Raw genomic sequence first — 19,939 nt, forward strand, 5'->3', positions numbered from 1 at the left:
AAATACTGTAAATACTATACACTGGTGCCTTGGATGGTGCCTTGGATGGTCTTTCGTTGTGTCTACATAGCCTCATCGATGCACTGTCCATTTTGTTTGCGTGACAGTTGAAATCTGCGACTAAGTCCTGGGGGTGTACTTAAAACAGCTCTGAGTAATATTCTTGGAATCCACTGTCTTCCATGTGTGGACAAAGCCGACATTTTGACCCTTTGGAAATTGAGGAGATGCTTAGACAAAGGCGAAATTGAGCATTGAGAAAGGGAAAATATGTGTGTGATAATTGCTGTACTGGGGAGGTTGCTGAACAGCTGAAGGGATGGCAAGTCATTTGGCTTCATGGTGGGAGAAATCCTTGCCAACAGGATAAGAGAGGTCATTATTACTGCCCCTGCAAGCTGCACAGCGCAGAGCGAGCGTGCAACTATACACGGACCTTGCGGATACAGATAGAATGGGATTTATATCCTCTGATAGGTTCAGGAAAGGGAATAATCCTTGAAAATTTACTGAGATAAAGTTCATATAAATAATGACTTTTAAAAGTCTCTCGAAAAGCTTTTATGGCAGGATCGTTTTACATCTATCTCCATAGCTAATCCACCCTGACACTGCTAGGAAGTTACTCTCCTATAATCACCAAACAGAAGGATATCCGGTCCAATAAATGTGGTTCACCTTCTCTTCCTATGCACTGTGCATGGATTTATTGCTCATTGTTTATATAGTATTACCATATTTACCTGTGCTTTATAGAATAAGCTACCCTTGTGCTCAGCGGAACTCACAAACTAGTTTCCATTACGAAGCCTAATTTGTATGATACACAAATATTTATCCTCCCCATATGCATGCCTTCCAGATTTTTACAGAGAAAGACTAACTGGGTCATTTTTCTCACTTAAAGACATACAGTAATTTTCAATTCTTCTGCAATGTCCAGTAGTCTCCCGGACTGCTGGAAATGTTGGTAAGTCTCTTGGGCACCACAGAAGCCTCCTGGAACCTAACTATAAGTAGCACTGAATATTTCACTCTATGCAGATGGAGTTCATAGGGCATTGTGCTATATTATATGGTACTTCTACGGTACTTGAGCAGCCCCTGTTATGGAGACACATAGACCACCCAGTTATTGACATTGGCATACTTACCTACTTTGTTGGTAAATTCAGGACAAATAAGGTCTGCCGCTACACTGGGAGAGACCGTCCCTTGTCCTGGGAGAGGCCGGGACAACCCAAATTTGCAGGGACTGTCTATAGAAATTTGGGTCAGTCCCTGCAAAGTCAGAACTTTTGGCAACCGTGCATTGGGTGTCATTTCAGAGACTCAGCTTTGTGAGGAGAGTGGACTGTAGCCAGACTGAAAAACAGAGGCTTTAAGAGACCTCCATGACATGCGGTAGGTTGTGGTTGAGATAAAATGGACAGTCGTTATCTGGGCCATAGTTGGGAGAGTATCAGGAAGTATAAGGGTGGTATATTTTGTGGACTGCAGGGCTTGAAATTCTGTTTTGTGGGTGTTTTCGGTCAACTCTAATTAGGAGGTCTGTGGATGATGTATTGGCAAGTAAGTTATTTTGGGGTTTAATAAACAGCAAATTTTTTGGTGGGTTATTTGAGGGGGGAACCCTAGAGTTTTGGTGTAAAGAGGCTGTGGTTCAGATGTAGACAAGGGGTAACCGGAAAAGCAACAATGGAATAGGAGGAACATTGGGGGTGTTTTATATGTAAGGCACCACCAATAAAAAGGGGTATTTCCTGTAAGCGGGGGTTGGATTATGCCCCCCCCCCCCCCAAAAAAAAATGGACCTAAAAAATCTCCCAGAAGAAAATTTGCAAAGGCTGGTAAGTATGATTAAAGGGGTTGTCTCATAATCCTTGTCCATATTCTCTATCAGAACATGTGGGGACTCCACCTTGGGTACAAATTCTCTGCAATGAGCGCTCCTTGCTCTGAAGGAGTCAACACCACCGTGCTTTACATTATCTCCCATTCATTAGAATGGGTCACATGTAGTCCCATATTTTTCCTACAGTTGTGCTAGCCTCATAATACTCAAAGGACTGCAAGCCAAACAGTAATCTTAGGACATTTGTAAGGGTTTAACATTAACGTCAACCATATCCCTACTTCTGTAGTAGTGCCATATGATGTGTATATGGTACATTTAGATGGTACTAATATAATATATGTATGTGTATAGTATGTGTGGTGTTGGGCTCAGTATTCAGAGTAATATTAATTCCTCTTAATTGAAGGGTTAAAATCTCATAGCAAGATCAGCTAAGTCAATGTTTGTATTGTAGGCCGATTTGTTGATTTTTGTTTTGTACTTGCTGTCCAAGCGTTATTAGGAAATGCGTTGTATTTTCTTAAAACTCCACATTACCGTAAATTGGCAAGAATCTGGGTTTACAGATTAGCTGGAGTGCAAATATTAAGATGTGAGTCCATGCTAGTTAAGATTTTTTCCCCCACTATGTTCCCATTACAACAGAGAATATTTTCTTCTTTACCATTATTAGGACTGGACAATAACATATCTTAAATTTTAAAAAAAATATCTATTGACTTTAGCAAGCAATTTCTAAAGGGGGCATAAAAGGTGAATGGTTTTATTTTGCTATCTCAGCGCCCCCTTGTGGTGGCTCAGCCTAATTCATGCTGATTGATTTATACATGACTGCGCTGTAACAACAGCAACAACTCGGATTGATATTCTAGCTATTTATATTGCAACGGAATGATCTTGGAGGGTTATTTAAAAGAAAATGATAATTTCTAAGAATTAAATACATATAAATATGGCAAATGATGCATTTTTTTTCCTTGTTTAGTACAACATCCATTAGTACATACAATCTTTAAGGCCATATTCACAAGTGGCAAATTTGTTTCAGAAATCAGTTCCACTGGGCTGAATGGGGTTGGTCCTGCAGCATGCATGTGGATTTCTGTAAGCCCCATTCAGATGACTAGAACAGCAGCAGAAATATCTGCAACATATCTGCTGCGTGTGACTATACCCTAACTGTAATAATCTGGAATTGGGCAAAAGTTGGTTAAAGGAACACCAAACCTAGAAATGAATGCTAAAAGTAAATAAGATATAGCATTATCCCCACTGTGTTTGACTGCAGCATTTCTGACACAAACATCCTTGTAGATATACTACAGATAAAACAAGGGTTATTCTCCCGATGATCTTCTCCATTTACAACTAATGACTGATAGATGGGGTGAGGCTTAGTCAAAGGGTGGGACTTAACAATCTTTGTGTCCTATTGTAGGCAGAGCAGAGGGGGGAGGCTCCTGCTGCAGCAAGTTATCTTACAGCCTGACACAGGACAGTGAGGGGGAGCAGGTGGGCATGACTGAGCTCCAGGGACACAGAGGGGGGGGGGAGGCTCCTGCTGCAGTAAGTTATCTTACAGCCTGACACAGGATAGTGAGGGGGAGGAGGTGGGCATGACTGAGCTCCAGGAACACAGAGGGGGGAGGTTCCTGCTGCAGCAAGTTATCTTACAGCCTGACACAGGACAGTGAGGGGGAGCAGGTGGGCATGACTGAGCTCCAGGGACGGACACAGAGGGGGGAGGTTCCTGCTGCAGCAAGTTATCTTACAGCCTGACACAGGACAGTGAGGGGGAGGAGGTGGGCATGACTGAGCTCCAGGGACACAGAGGGGGGGGGGGAGGCTCCTGCTGCAGTAAGTTATCTTACAGCCTGACACAGGATAGTGAGGGGGAGGAGGTGGGCATGACTGAGCTCCAGGAACACAGAGGGGGGAGGTTCCTGCTGCAGCAAGTTATCTTACAGCCTGACACAGGATAGTGAGGGGGAGGAGGTGGGCATGACTGAGCTCCAGGAACACAGAGGGGGGAGGTTCCTGCTGCAGCAAGTTATCTTACAGCCTGACACAGGATAGTGAGGGGGAGGAGGTGGGCATGACTGAGCTCCAGGAACACAGAGGGGGGAGGTTCCTGCTGCAGCAAGTTATCTTACAGCCTGACACAGGATAGTGGGGGGGAGGAGGTGGGCATGACTGAGCTCCAGGGACACAGAGGGGGGAGGTTCCTGCTGCAGCAAGTTATCTTACAGCCTGACACAGGATAGTGAGGGGGAGGAGGTGGGCATGACTGAGCTCCAGGGACACAGAGGGGGGAGGTTCCTGCTGCAGCAAGTTATCTTACAGCCTGACACAGGACAGTGGGGGGGGGGGGCATGACTGAGCTCTAGGGACGGACACAGAGAGGGGAGGTTCCTGCTGCAGCAAGTTATCTTACAGCCTGACACAGGACAGTGGGGGGGGGGGGGCATGACTGAGCTCCAGGGACTGACACAGAGGGGGAGGTTCCTGCTGCAGCAAGTTATCTTACAGCCTGACACAGGACAGTGAGGGGGTCTGAGTTCCTGGGACATAATTGGATTATGAGACAATAGGATCAAAGGAAAATAGCTGATTACTAGATTACTGCATTATGTTCATGTTTCATTAGTTCAGATTTTTTTTGTTTCCATTAATAGTGTCTGTCATTTTTATAAGGATAAAACGCAGGCTGCACTATTCTTTCCAGCAAATACCAGTATAACGGACCATCATTGAAGCAGAGAATCTAAAAGAATGGAGTGCTGGAAATGTCATCTGACAGACACTGATAGTCCTGGACAGAGCCCACTGAATTATAGTGGGGTCTACTACTTTCCATAGCTGTGTTCGTCATTTTGATGGGATAAATAACACTGGACGCTGCACTATTCTTCCTATCAAATATGAATATATCAGATTGAGGAACATGATGAAGCTCAAGCGACAATTGTGAACAGAGCCTTATACGACAGATCTATGTGTGGATAGATAGATAGATAGATAGATAGAGATATGTTTGTAACGTTTCTTTCATGCTACAATTTTTTTTATTTTTAGGGAGTCATTGCCGAACTAAAGATCATAAATGATCCCAGAGCGGCAGAAATGCAATGTGATGAGGATGGAGATGATTCTGATGTGGTGAGTCTATTTTTATGGTGTTTGTCTGCATTTTCGTTTCTGCATCAGTAGTAAGCCATATAGAAGATAGGTTTAAGTCAGACTCTAATATAGAGACAGAGAATTACCAAATTAAAATTATTTTTGGAATTTCTGCACGTAGCAGCAGGATCCATCACCCATAGACTATAATGGAATCTGTTTAATGAATACATCATAAAAAGTGATTGACAAGCTCATGATGTATACAGTTAATGGATGCTTTTGACAGATGCCATACTGTGGAATCCTACCATGTTTTAGAAAAAAAAAAACAGGTACTTACGGGAGAGCAACTTAATTGGACTGAGGATGCTTATAGACCATATATGCTTCTCTGGAATTCCAGAGGAGCATGTATGGCGTATAAGACTCCTCTCGCCTATTAAGGCGGTCTCCATAAAGAGAGATAGTACCCCCCTAAATCCTGACCTAGGCCTCTCACCCAGTTAAGCCAGTACTCTTTGCTCTGCACTGATGAGGGGCAATCACCCTGAAACAGCTGTCTGCAGATGAGATGCTGGCTTAGTTATTATTCAAGTCATGTCTCAAGGCCTATTTAAAGGGTTGAACATTGACTTAGAGGATATCTGGCTTACACATGGTAGCCTTAGAGGGCTTGTTAAAAGCTCATTTGCATCCCTTTTTCTTAAAAAAAACAAGGTACACCTTTTTTTTTTTTTATATAGACTTTATTGAGTGGGATAGCAAAGTCTTCCATGCTATTCCATACTTTTTTTTTTTGGCGTATACTGATGTGTACGGGCCAGACAGAGGCCAAAAGGACACTCTTCTTGGCATCTATCTGACTCATAGACCCCTGTGGACACATTTACTCTGTATATCGGTGTACAAACTACGGTAAATGTAAATAATGTGAATGGGGCCTTAGTGCTGTAGTAATAACTTACAAGACCTCATAAAGGAAAGGGGTTTTCCTACTATAGTAAGTGATTGCATATCACTAGGATTTTTCCATGCTTACGGATTGTGGAGTTCCAACTCCTAGGAACCCACTGATCGTCAGAATGAAGGTGCAGCAGCTTTGGTTCAAGACCTTTATCGATCTTTCCTGCACAGCTAAGTTCCCAGCCACCCGCTGTTTACAGAATAAGATAACGGGACCTTCCATTCCTTCCTATAGAGGTTGGGCCCCCATTGATCCTGCTGTTTTGACATATCTCAGTGCCATGGCATTAGAAGTAACAGTTCTTGAGTCTTGTTATCAGAATATTCGGGGGAGACTTCAAATAATAAATTATATTAGGAAATAGTTCTTTGATGATAAATGCCATTAGCTGAAGTGAGAAAACCCCTTTTAAGGTTTGTCTGTAAAAAAATTAAAATTCTTAAGAACAGTTTGGTACCATATTAATAATGGCATTCTAAACACCTGAATTTTTCTATTCAAGCCATGTATCAGGTCAGCTGATAGAGTTTTATAGCACTACTCACAGAATTGTAGTTTTTTCACTTATGACATTTTTATAACTGTATAGAAGACTCAAAATTTTACTCAACGGTACATTAACAATTTGCAGGCTGCTGCCATCTAGTGGTTGATGTCAGTGTTTAGTATTCTTGCCGCCATCTAGTGGTCATTTTGTAAACTTATTTCTATATTTAATGCTACAGATTTCTGGAGACTTTGGCAGTGGCATCCCAGAGAGAGAGATTGTGGAGGTAAGATGAAAGTCAAGGCACTGGACAGATACAACCATATAGCTGAAGTGAAATCTCAGCTCACATGCTTTAGAGTTTGTTTTTATCCCAGTATAATCTCAAATCAAAGGAATTATCCCACGAATAGGTGATAAATGTATGATCAATGGAGACCCCACCATTGGGACCCCAATCATTATTAGAATAGGGGTGGTTGAACCCCCATTCCAGAAGAACTTGAATGGAGTAGTGGTCACACACACATTATGCCTCTCTGCTCAATGTCTATGGGATTGATGGAGACGGCTCACTATTCGGCTACCTCCATCAGTCCTATAGTCTTTAAATGATGCGGCACTGCACATACGTGATCAGCTTGCCATTAAAATTCCTCTGGAAAGAAGGCCAGAGACCCCTTTTTTAATGTCCGGTGGGGTTCCTAACCTTGGTACCACCGGCAATCATACATTTATAATCCAGTGGATATGTGATAATGATATTTTTTGTGGGATAACCCCATAACAATAGAATTGGTCTACCATAGTCATTACCATGATCTAACAGTGGCCTAATCCAAAGCCTTGTACTGAGAGTATATGAGCATAATTTCAGTGTCTACATTCTCTGTTGTGGGGACAGATGTAGATCGACTACTTCCAGGAGTAGGAGATATCCAGCATAAGTGGTTGGCACACAAAAACTAATGATTTTCCATTATGCACATTGGGAGTGCGAAAATGAATGCAATTATAAAATGTATTTTAGGTGGTGACCAAGGCTCCAACAAGACTCAAGGAACAAGCTCCCATCACAGTACCTCCCATACAGAGACCATCTTTGGAAAAAGAGACTATTGTACAGAGAGTGAAAGTAGAAGGTCAGAAATTACAAGACCAAAGTGAATGTTATGTGCAAAACCACATCAGAGCATTTGTATCTAGAATTATATACCTCCTGCTGTAATTTACATAGAATATTAGAAGTCACCAAGGAGCTCCATGACTATATAAAAATAATCATGGAACTCCAAGGTGATGTCTAATATTCTTTATACAGTTATAGCAGAATCTCTTTAAGGCTCTGTTAAGGGGTTATGCCATGGTTAATGTAAAAAAAAATGTCTGTTCTTTACATGGATCTAGAGATCTCCCCATCTACTGCTCCAATTGCTCTTCAAGGTTCATTTGAGGTTGGCAGCTCAGGTGCATGATCTTTTTGTTACAGTTTTCTCCCTATCGCAGCTCAGGGGACATGTCCTTTATGCTGCATCAGAAAGGAGAAGGATAGACTGAAACTTCTTTTTTCATCCACTTCTGTTTTGGGCTAAAAAAACTGCATTAAATACTGCATGAAAACCAGAATGTGTGATTCCAGCCTCATGGTGCTGAAACACATTTTAAATTCATGCATTTTTACAAGAGTTTTTGGGTTGGCACTGGAGAAAGGCATGTAGAAAACTACATCTGTTCAGGAGTGAGATATATTAGGCAGCAAGTGAACACTCAGTTCTTGAAGTTGATGTTCTGGAATCAGAACAAAAGGGTAATGGGACGAACACACAGTCAGGTTTCTTGATGCAGTGTTAGAAGCCAAAACCAGGAGTGAATTCAAAAAAGTAGATAAGTTGTATCTGTATCTGCATCAGGAAACCTAACCACGTGCCTGAACCCTTAGGATTTGAGGGGCTTTGGTAAGTTCCCAATTATGATGAATCGACAACTGGGTCAGAGCATCTATAAAAAGCAGGTCTTGTGTGATGTCCTTGGTACGCAGTGGTTAGTACCTACCAAAAGTTGTTGACCAGTGACAGAGTGCCAAAGACTCATTGATGCCTGAGGAGCGTGAAGGCTAGCCTGTCTGATCTGATCTGAGAGATGAGCCACTATAGCACAAGATGCTGAACAGTACATCACAGCTTGCTGTGTAGCCACAGACTGGTTAGAGTGCCCATGACTTGGCCTACAAATATGCCAGATCTTCATTTAATCGAGCATCTGTGGGATGTGCTGGATTAACAAGTCTGGTCCATGGAGGCCTTGCATTGGAACTTCCAAGACTTTAAGTAACATCTTGCTGCCAGATACCACAGGACACTTTTAGAGGTGTTGAGGAGTCCACACTTCGACGGATCAGGTGGTTTTTATATTATGACTGATTAATCAGACATAATATTGAATTACTTCCCATGTACTGATCCTAAATTACAGCCTGATATATACTCCTGCTGAATCCATAATTCTATAGGCTTTAGAGCTGAAAACTTCCAGCATTCCTTACTTTGTCTGTATCCGCTTTAAATAAGGTCCTTTACAGTAATTTCACTGCATTACAACAGTGATGTGTCTGATGACAGCTTGGAGTATTTCCATTGACAGCCGGTAGGATTATGAATGCAGCTCTGAAGTACAATACATACTGTAACTCAGGTTTGGAATAGAAATACAAAGTTAATAATCTTCTACACAGATTATTTTTATATATAAACTACATAGTAGTATTCGAAGAAAAAAAACACCTTTAACAACTCAATATCAGTAAAAGACTGTTTTGCTCACTTATAGTGTAGTTCTGTGCTCTCAGAGACCTGTATTAATGCTATGACTTTTATTGCAGGTCAGCCAGCCCAGAACGGACAGAAAGGAGACCGAGGCGAGAAGGGTGATAGAGGTCCTGAAGGTCCAAAAGGTGGAAGTGGTACCAGTACAAGCTCAGGTGTTGTCACTAAAGGAGAAAAGGTAAGGCTGATGGTGGCTGGAATATTTGCATTGGTTTTGTCTGGAGATAAGAAGATATGGTTCTTTCAGTCAGTCTTTATGTGCTCATACCATTTACTTAAAGTGATGCTAAAATTAAAGGAATTTAAAGGAATAGGGTCCCAAGATTTCCATTCTTCCTCACCTCACGATCGAGAAGTTCAAATGGAGTGGTGGTTGAGCTTACTCCCTGTTGCTTCATATAAGACTATAGGACTAGTGGAGATAGCCATATATCACCTCTCCACTCCAACTCCTCATTCACCTCCTTCCGTGCTTGTGCATATGAAACATTAAACTTTGGAAAACTGGGAGGGCCTTATAGAATTCTGTCTCTGGCGGGAGAGAGCTTGTTACAACAGCAACCTTCCCAGCTCTGCAATACTGAATCTACAACAGAAACCTTCCTAACATCCCCTTCTGCAATATCGAATCTACAACAGAAACCTTCCCGACGTCCCCTTCTGCAATATCAAATCTACAACAGAAACCTTCCCGACGTCCCCTTCTGCAATACTGGATCTACAACAGAAACCTTCCCAACATCCTCTTCTGCAATATCGAATCTACAACAGAAACCTTCCCAACATCCCCTTATGCAGTATCGAATCTACAACGGAAACCTTCCCAACATCCCTTTCTGTAATACCGACTACAACAGAAACCTTCCCAATATCCCCTTTTGCAGTATCAGATCTACAACAGAAACTTTTCCTATACAAAGACAAGGAGCAGGAAAAGATGGATACCTACAAGTTTCTGTAAGACTTCTTATTTCAGGAGCTCCAGAATAGCTTTTCATTCTTTTAAACATGTCACCAGATTAAGGACTTATTTGCCTATGTTTTACCAATAGGTATTATGCATGTCTATTTGCATTCTGCTGTATTGTAAACAAGTAACATGACATTATAACTACTTTATTTTTACTTTTTTAGGGCCAGAAAGGAGAAGCTGGACTTAAAGTAGGTATCTCCGGTCTACATGGGATTGTTTTAAGTTTACTTATTGGTTGTCCACAAGTTAAAATCCAATTACGGTATCTTTTTACAGGGTAGTGCAGGATTTGCATATCCAGGAACAAAGGGAGACAAAGGAGACTCTGGATCCCCTGGTGTAGCCGGGCCACCTGGTCCTCCAGGGCAACCAGTATTACAGAGCAGAGAAGGCAGCACTGTACAGCAAGTTCCAGGACCTCGGGGACCTCCTGGTCCACAGGGACCTCCAGGAGCAGACGGAGAGCCTGTAAGTGACATTTTCACAAGGTCATGTAGCATGCAAAAAATAGACAATGACATATGTTTATTTAATTAACATGGTTATGAAAAGATGTATGCCATATGTTAAGTCAAGATGTGTAAAACTTACATTGATAGACACATACAGGGAATGCATCATAAATTTTTGCCACAGGTACTGTCTTGCACCAAAAATTTAGACTTTTTGCACTTTTACATCACCTTCACCACTTTTACAAAAAGTGGGAGTGACATGACAGGGAGAAAGTGGCCACGGGTGGGTTCCCTGCTTCCTGACCCATTTAACAACCCATGCACCAGAAAAATGGTGCACATTAGACCATAAATCTATGCCAGTTCCCTGACGATGGCTCAGAATAATTACCTCTTAATTCTGGGGCATTGTATGCCAGAGGGGTTTGCTATTAAGACTAGTGCAAGAAACAGCAGCCTTAAAGGGGTTGTTTCACCTGGAACATCAGTGGTATATTTCTAGCATATGTCACCAATGTTGGATAGGTGCGGGTCCCAGCTCTGAGACCCACACCTATTTCTGGAGCGGAACGCCCAAAGTTCATGAGAGAGCACAGTGCATGTGTGACTGCCCTCCGTTCATTTCTATGGGAGTGTGGAAATTATTTTGAAAGTCCCATAGAAATATGGAAATATTTTTGGAAGGCCCATAGAAATTAATGGAGAGCGCACTGCGCAAGCACAGCCAATGCTCCATTCACTTCTGTGGAACTGCTGAAAATAGCCTAGCCAGCACTTGGCTATTTTCTGCACTGCCACTAAACCACAAGTGGGCTGTTGTGTAGCTGGGGTTTAGGGTCCAAAGTTCAGTAAATGAAAATGTAACTTACCAGGAGATGAGTCCGGGGCACAGTGCACATTCCCCTGATGCGGGTGGAGATTAGGCTCAGATTCATTTCCCGGTAAGTTACATCTTCTGTTACTGAACGTAGCAGGGCCGGACAGGTTTGACATGGGCAGATATGAAACCCTAAACCCCAGCTGCACAATGGCATTGGTATTCTGCTATTTGATACAAGTTGATGGTCATAACATTAGGAAGATTGTGACTGGGTGTTCACAATATTTGAGGTTTTCTACTGTTCCTGGTGGCTGCTTTGCCTCCATATTCGGAAGAGCTGTATACAACCAGTTGTGTTACCTGGTGTGAGGTATATTACTTTTACTAGTGTTATTTCTTTACTTTGTGTATGCCAGATGTCTTACTAGGAACTAAACCCTTTGTCTGATTTCAGGGTGACCCTGGAGAAGATGGCAAAGCTGTAAGTAATTTGTATTATTACTGTATTATCACCTAGTCCTGCGCTCAGCTGACATCTGTAGTGGAATGATGTGCAGCTGATGTATTTAGCTCACAGAGCCTGGCAAGATTGTGTACAGTTGTATGCATTTCTCAACAGAGAGAAATAGCTATGGACTAGTTTGCTGCCTCTGAAAGTAAAAAAGTGTTCTCATTCCCTGACAGCAACCAAAATATCTTGAAAATGTAGACAGTTGTAGAATATACAGTGAATACGCATTATTTACTTTAAATCTCCTGGCAGTTCCTACTTATTGTGCCACCAATGTACATGAGAGAAGTCTCTGATGTGTGAGTGGCAATCTTTTGTACAAGCAGTGGAAGATAATGAATTTGCTATAATAATTCCCCTAGCAACACCAGTTGCATGTAGAATTCCAGTGAGGGAGATGCAATGGATATACCCTTTAAGCAATTTATTGAATGTACCTTGAGAAATTAAGATAGAGGTAAAAGGAAAAACCTCTCTTCAGCTCTGTGATGCATGTCTGACAAACAGGAGCAGACTACAGGAAGCAGAATGTGAGCTCACAGAAGAGGATCAGTTAAAAGATGAATTACATAATGAAATACAACCATAGATAACTTATATAAAACCAAGTATACCAGTGGCCACTAGATGGGAGCAAAGTACACTAAGGATAGTGGATAAATATAACACAGAATACAATAATATGAATTCTATTTCAGAAGCCATAGCTGGGGCAGCACATTATTTGTTCAGTATCTGTACAAGTACCAAAAAATATAAAAATAGGCAACACTTTAAAGCTTTACTTAAAAACTGTTGATGTTTTACTAACCCATATGTGCAGTGTTCTTAGCCCACAAGCCTTATGCCTTTTTGAAGCTTGGAGAAGGCCCAAGTATAGTTGGCTGAAACATTTCAGAAATGGGTCAATAACACGTCCATGTTTTTTAGATGAAGTGTTGGAGTGCTGACTATTTTGATATTTTGTATATTGATGGGTCAGGGTCTTGAGGCTTGCACCCTCAATATCAATCTGTTCCACTTCTCCTGCTCTATAAAATGCCGCCTGCAGATTGCACTGAATTTAGTGGTGACATATTTTTTATCTTTCTATTCCAAAATAAAACAGTCATGTGGCATGCATAGAACACTATTGCAAATGCTTCCATCTCCCATTATAGATGTCCCTGTGCCTTAAAAAGTGATAGCACCCACAGTTAGTTACCTATTGCATCTGCTGCAGGGCCATGTGCCACATTGTATAGTTACATAGGTTAGAGAAAGACACAGGTCCATCAAGTTCAGCCTTTCACAGATCAATTATACATTACTTGTTAATTAATAATTTGGGGAGGAATTCTCTAGAAAGGGCTCAAAGTGGAATACAATAAAAAAGGGATATTCACCCTTACTGAACCTACTTTGAGACTTTGCTAAATATCCCTCCCGCCCAGACAAACCCCATAAAATCAGTAAGAAAACAGCATATAAATCTACTGCTTCCAGGTCTGCTGATTGATCGCAATCTACTGTAAGACTTCCATTGCTTTACACTAATTAGTTACTAAAATTCTGATGTTATATAATGGATGTCCCCATGTATATCTGTATATGTTTGTTACTCACAGGGTGAAATTGGACCTCAGGGATTCCCAGGAACACCAGGAGATCCTGGTCTGAAGGGAGAAAAGGTAATTCTTCTGCAGTTACATCCACTAAAGAGGTTTTCTGGGAGTAGAATATTGATGACCCTCTGTCAGGATAGGTCATCCATATCTGATTGGTGGAGGTCTGACACCACATCAGTATCTATATAAGAGCTCTTATCATTTGTGTTGACAGCTACAGAAGGATATTGGGCTTCATTTATCAAAACTGTCTGAAGGTCCCTTTACACTGCTCAACTGAGCAGACGATTGTCAGGAAGAAAGCGTACCTTCCTGACAATCGCCAGCTCGTCAGTGCAGGTGACCTCTGCAGTGCAGATCTCATACAGCGATCTCCTCCGCAGTATGGGGAGAAGTGATCACTAATGCCACCGCTCGTCCTCATACAGAATCATTGTTTGCCGGAGCAGAGTGCTATTTAGACGGCATGATCTGCTGCCAGCAATCATCGATTTAGGTGACCACACCAATTATCTATTTTGCTCATTCATCGGGTAATCGGCGGCACCTTTACCCTGGTAGATCATCGCTAACAGGTTTTCCTACGAACACTTGTTAGAGATTATCTGTCCAATGCCCAAGCAGTTCAAAGGGGCCTTTACAGTAAAACTGTAAATCAGAACTCACCTTTCATTTCTTAAAGTGTTCTAAAAAAAAGAAGATCTGATTGATTGCTATGGGCAAATAAATGAGGCCCAATATTTTGTATTTCAGTTTTAATGGCATAGTACTGCTAAAATGAAAAAGAAAAATCAAACAATTTATCTTTAAATATTGAGTTAAAAAAATAGCCCTTTATGATGGAAGTGTCCCTTTGAGCATACGTAAATGTAGACGTATTAATAAGGTATTGCAGTGCTACATAGCAATTAAAAAGAAATATGTTTTGGAAAAGTTAGAAATACTAGAATGAGGATTTTATAAGAAAAGCTTACACATTAAGGCTACTTTCACACTAGCGTTCGTCGGTCCGCTCGTGAGCTCCGTTTGAAGGGGCTCACGAGCGGACCCGAACGCAGCCGTCCAGCCCTGATGCAGTCTGAATGGAGCGGATCCGCTCAGACTGCATCAGTCTGGCGGCGTTCAGCCTCCGCTCCGCTCGCCTCCGCACGGACAGGCGGACAGCTGAACGCTGCTTGCAGCGTTCGGGTGTCCGCCTGGCCGTGCGGAGGCGTGCGGATCCGTGCGGATCCGTCCAGACTTACAATGTAAGTCAATGGGGACGGATCCGTTTGAAGATGCCACAATATGGCTCAATCTTCAGGCGGATCCGTCCCCCATTGACTTTACATTGAAAGTCTGGACGGATCCGTACGAGGCTATTTTCACACTTAGCTGTTATATGCTAAAATAATGCAGACGGATCCGTTCTGAACGGAGCCTCCGTCTGCATTATTATGATCAGATCCGTTCAGAACGGATCCGATCGAACGCTAGTGTGAAAGTAGCCTTACATAAAATAGACATGTGGATTTGACATTTTTCTCTCAAAATTTGCTTGCCTTTTCTTTTAGGGTGATCCAGGAGTTAGTATTAGAGGTCTACCAGGACCACCAGGACCTCCAGGCCCAGCTGGCCCAGCCACCAAAATGGATAAATTGGTAAGATTGCATAAAATAAAATAAATAGAACATTTTCATAAATTAGAGTATAAAATGGACCATAGATCATCGGTGGACAGTGGAAAAATTTCTAGGAATGTTATATGATCAATTTTAACTTTAGGAAGGAAAAACTTCTGTCTACCTACCCGTGGTTTCATACACAGTGGGGGACATTTATGAAAACTGGTGCTTAGTTGCCCAAAGCAACTAAACCAGATTGATCCTTTCATTTTCCAAAGGAGCTGTGAAAAATGAAACCTGGAATCTTGTCGGTTGCTATGGGCAACTAAGCCAGTTTCCAGTTTAGAAAAATCTCCCCCAATGTTTTTTGGGTGGAAAATCTGCAGTTTTTGTGGCAGTTTTTTCAGCCAAAGCCAGAAGTGGATTCAAAGGGTAGAGAAAAGGAAGGACTTTTACTTTTAATTCAGTTCTGGTTTTGGCTGTTCAAAAACAGCAGTGATGTAAAAAAAAAAAAAGTAATGTCTGAACCCACCTTTGAGGCAACTGGACATTTCTCCAGATTAACCCAAATTAGTTTTAGTGAATAAAAAAATAATTTACTTTGATTACGATATATTGGTTGGGAAATTTGGAGGAAATACTTCATTGGAAAAATCAAACCCAGGTTTCAATCTCATCATTTTCAAGACATACCTGTCATATGCACTTTACAGGCCAAACAGGAATAAATGATACCTGAAAGGCAAAAAAAGGAAAGCTAAAAAAACAAAACCTTCTAAAAATGTACAATAAATCATAGCAGATATCGAAAAGTCTAATATACAGACGTGGACAAAATTGTTGGTACCCTTTGGTCAATGAAAGAAAAAGTCACAATGGTCACAGAAATAACTTTAATCTGACAAAAGTAATAATAAATTAAAATTCTATAAATGTTAACCAATGAAAGTCAGACATTGTTTTTCAACCATGCTTCAACAGAATTATGTAAAAAAATAAACTCATGAAACAGGCATGGACAAAAATGATGGTACCCCTAGAAAACACAGAACATAATGTGACCAAAGGGACATGTTAATTCAAGGTGTGTCCACTAATTAGCATCACAGGTGTCTACAACCTTGTAATCAGCCATTGGGCCTATATATATGGCTCCAGGTAATCACTGTGTTGTTTGGTGATATGGTGTGTACCACACTCGACATGGACCAGAGGAAGCAAAGGAAAGAGCTGTCTCAAGAGATCAGAAAGAAAATTATAGACAAGCATGTTAAAGGTAAAGGCTATAAGACCATCTCCAAGCAACTAGATGTTCCTGTGAGTACAGTTGCACATATTATTCATAAGTTTAAGATCCATGGGACTGTAGCCAACCTCCCTGGACGTGGCCGCAGGAGGAAAATTGATGACAAATCTAAGAGACGGATAATCCGAATGGTAACAAAAGAGCCTAGAAAGACTTCTAAAGAGATTCAAGGTGAACTTCATGCTCAAGGAACATCAGTGTCAGATCGCACCATCCGTCGTTGTTTGAGCCAAAGTGGACTACATGGGAGACGACCAAGGAGGACACCATTGTTGAAAACGAATCATAAAAAAGCAAGACTGGAATATGCCAAACTACATGTTGACAAGCCACAAAGCTTCTGGGAGAATGTCCTGTGGACAGATGAGACAAAAATCGAAGTTTTTGCCAAGGCACATCAGCTGTATGTTCACAGACGAAAAAATGAAGCATATCAAGAAAAGAACACTGTCCCTACTGTGAAACATGGAGGAGGCTCTGTTATGTTCTGGGGCTGCTTTGCTGCGTCTGGCACAGGGTGTCTTGAATCTGTGCAGGGTACAATGAAATCTCAAGACTATCAAGGAATTCTAGAGAGAAATGTACTAGCCAGTGTCAGAAAGCTTGGTCTCAGTCGCAGGTCATGGGTCTTGCAACAGGACAATGACCCAAAACACACCGCTAAAAACACCCAAGAATGGCTAAGAGGAAAAAATTGGACTATTCTAAAGTGGCCTTCTATGAGCCCTGACCTCAATCCTATTGAGCATCTTTGGAAGGAGCTGAAACATGCAGTCTGGAAAAGGCACCCTTCAAACCGGACACAACTGGAGCAGTTTGCTCATGAGGAGTGGGCCAAAATACCTGCTGAGAGGTGCAGATGTCTCATTGACAGTTACAGGAAGCGTTTGATTGCAGTGATTGCCTCAAAAGGTTGCGCAACAAAATATTAAGTTAGGGGTACCATCATTTTTGTCCATGCCTGTTTCATGAGTTTATTTTTTTACATAATTCTGTTGAAGCATGGTTGAAAAACAATGTCTGACTTTCATTGGTTAACATTTATAGAATTTTAATTTATTATTACTTTTGTCAGATTAAAGTTATTTCTGTGACCATTGTGACTTTTTCTTTCATTGACCAAAGGGTACCAACAATTTTGTCCACGTCTGTATATTGATGCATATTTTGTCACCCAAGCAAAAGCAAAGATGGAAGTCTGATGGCCCAAACAGTACTAAAACTGTGCCATTTGGTTCATCGTAGCATACAAAGCATACAGTAGACTCATACTGTCCACTGTATTCATGAGAGGAGTACTCCCCCTACACCCGTGCCACTATCACCAGTAACTCGTGGTCCATGTGTATGTATACATACCAGCCATTAGTCAATGGGCATTAGGAAAATTCACATTAAAGGCTACTGGACACATTCAAAGCAATCCCTTTGGGCTAAAATTCAAACTGATAAGAATATGGCTTCAATAAGTGTTTATGAGGTCAGGAGATCAGAGATAAGAGCTACACATGACTCCTTAGATGACAAGATTCAAAGAGAACAGAAAGTGACAGATTGCAACTAGACTGATTTTAACCCCTGTATCTTAGAAATGGCTGTACATTTTAAATAAAGACCAGATGAAAAATGATTTTTAGCCCAAAATGTGTAAAATGTAATAGTAAAAAAATGCCCCGTAGGTGTATATAGCCTTTAAAGGGAACCTATAACATTGAACATGCAGTTCAACTTGAATGTATCATGTTATAGAGCAGACGGAGTTCAGCAGATTCAGGTTTAGTTTTTTGGGAAAATATTTTGTATAATTTATAATCTTTTAAATCTTAATTATCGCTACTCATTCTAGGAGTCCAGTAGGAGGTCCTACTCACCATATGCACCCTACAGAAAGGCTGTCAGTCCTAAGCTTAGAATGAGCAGAGATTTCCATGAATAAAATACAGGGTTTTTAGCTCCTCCTCTATAACTACTACCTACAGATCAGAGTTCATGTTAAATGGGACAGGTTTCCTTTAACTTTGAGTCCGCTGTATTTTTTTTTACCAGTCTTTACTAGCCAAATGGTGCAATATGATTATATGCTGTTTTGGCTAATAATGTAGTGGACCTGTCTCCCAGCAATGTTGCCCTTAAAGGGCATCTGTCAGCAGATTTGTCCCTATGACACTGGCTGACTTGTTACATGTGCACTTGGCAGCTGAAGACATTGCATTGCTGAGAAAAATTATGTTTTAATATATGCAAATGAGCCTCTAGGAGCAATGGGGGCGTTGTCATTACACCTAGAAGCTCTCCTCTCTCTACAACTGCTGCGCCCTCTGCACTTTGATTGACAGGGCCAGACATGATGATGTTTACACAGCCAAGCCCTGTCAATTAAAGTGCAGGGGGTGTGGCAGTTGCAGAGAGAACAGAGGCTCTAAGTGTAATGGCAACGCCCTCGTTGCTCCTAGAAGCTCATTTGCATATATTAAAAATTCATTTTCCTCAGCAATGCGGACACATATGAACATGGGACCAACACAGATGCCTTCAGCTGCCAAGCGCACATGTAACAGGTCAGCCAGTGTCATAGGTACAGATCTGCTGACAGATGCCTTTTAAACTGAAGAGCATAGTATGACAGATCTGCTATTAAGATGTATATTCTGTTCACATGCATGATATTTAAGTGGGTAAATGTGAGATAAGCAGATGGCAGACAGTACTGGTGCAGCTTATCTCAAGACAATAGAAGTAGACAGAGCCAACTTGCCCATCTGACAACCCCATTCACATTAGACGTCAGGTCTTCTGGAATATTACTGACTTTGTACTTTTGTTTTAGACATTCATTGACATGGAAGGTTCTGGATCTGGGTCAGGTGTAGAAAACATCAGAGTAAGTCTATACTTATGTCATAGATTTGTTCATCTAGAAGACTTAAAACGTTTCTTCGTCAAATAATTACAAAACAATTTCCATACATTTTGTAGTGTATATTTTTGGTTGGAACGGTAAAATATTATACTAATTATGTTGTAGGATAATATCTCTTTAAAGGGAACCTGTTGTCTCCTTTATGCCTTAATGAGGGCAGGATTAATATTGATGGCTTGATCGTAGGATAGGCCATCAGTATCTGATTGGTGGAGATCTGACTCCCAGCTCCTCTGCCAATCAACTGTTTGAAGATATTGGCCACAGCCTCTTCCTAGGTCAGTGATGCCATGTTCATCAGTCACATGCATTGCCTAGGAGCAGATCAAGTGACTGGGCCTAGGCTTCAATACCAAGCAGAGCCATTAGACAATGTATATTGCTGTGCTCGGTAGGCTGTGAAGAGGCTGCTGTGCTGGGTGTTGGAACTGACCTATCCAAAGGATATTAAACACGTCCGTGTGTGTTTTGCGGACCCACAGATTCTTG

The 19,939-nt window shown here is 41.4% G+C and overlaps 1 protein-coding gene across 3 annotated transcripts in view; it reads left to right on the forward strand.

The window, feature by feature from the left end:
• The window catches only part of COL18A1 (collagen type XVIII alpha 1 chain), a 169,337-nt gene that overhangs the window by 116,335 nt on the left and 33,063 nt on the right, over nt 1-19,939 (forward strand). For all 3 annotated transcript variants that reach the window (XM_044304709.1, XM_044304707.1, XM_044304708.1), the window contains 10 exons: nt 4,934-5,017; nt 6,671-6,718; nt 7,463-7,574; nt 9,311-9,432; nt 10,389-10,415; nt 10,504-10,695; nt 11,957-11,983; nt 13,621-13,683; nt 15,174-15,260; nt 19,358-19,411. In XM_044304709.1, the coding sequence (XP_044160644.1) occupies nt 4,934-5,017; nt 6,671-6,718; nt 7,463-7,574; nt 9,311-9,432; nt 10,389-10,415; nt 10,504-10,695; nt 11,957-11,983; nt 13,621-13,683; nt 15,174-15,260; nt 19,358-19,411 (816 nt within the window). The remainder of the gene's footprint in view (nt 1-4,933; nt 5,018-6,670; nt 6,719-7,462; nt 7,575-9,310; nt 9,433-10,388; nt 10,416-10,503; nt 10,696-11,956; nt 11,984-13,620; nt 13,684-15,173; nt 15,261-19,357; nt 19,412-19,939) is intronic.

Source organism: Bufo gargarizans, chromosome 8, assembly GCF_014858855.1.
Source record: "Bufo gargarizans isolate SCDJY-AF-19 chromosome 8, ASM1485885v1, whole genome shotgun sequence".
Classification (NCBI taxonomy): Eukaryota; Metazoa; Chordata; class Amphibia; order Anura; family Bufonidae; genus Bufo; species Bufo gargarizans.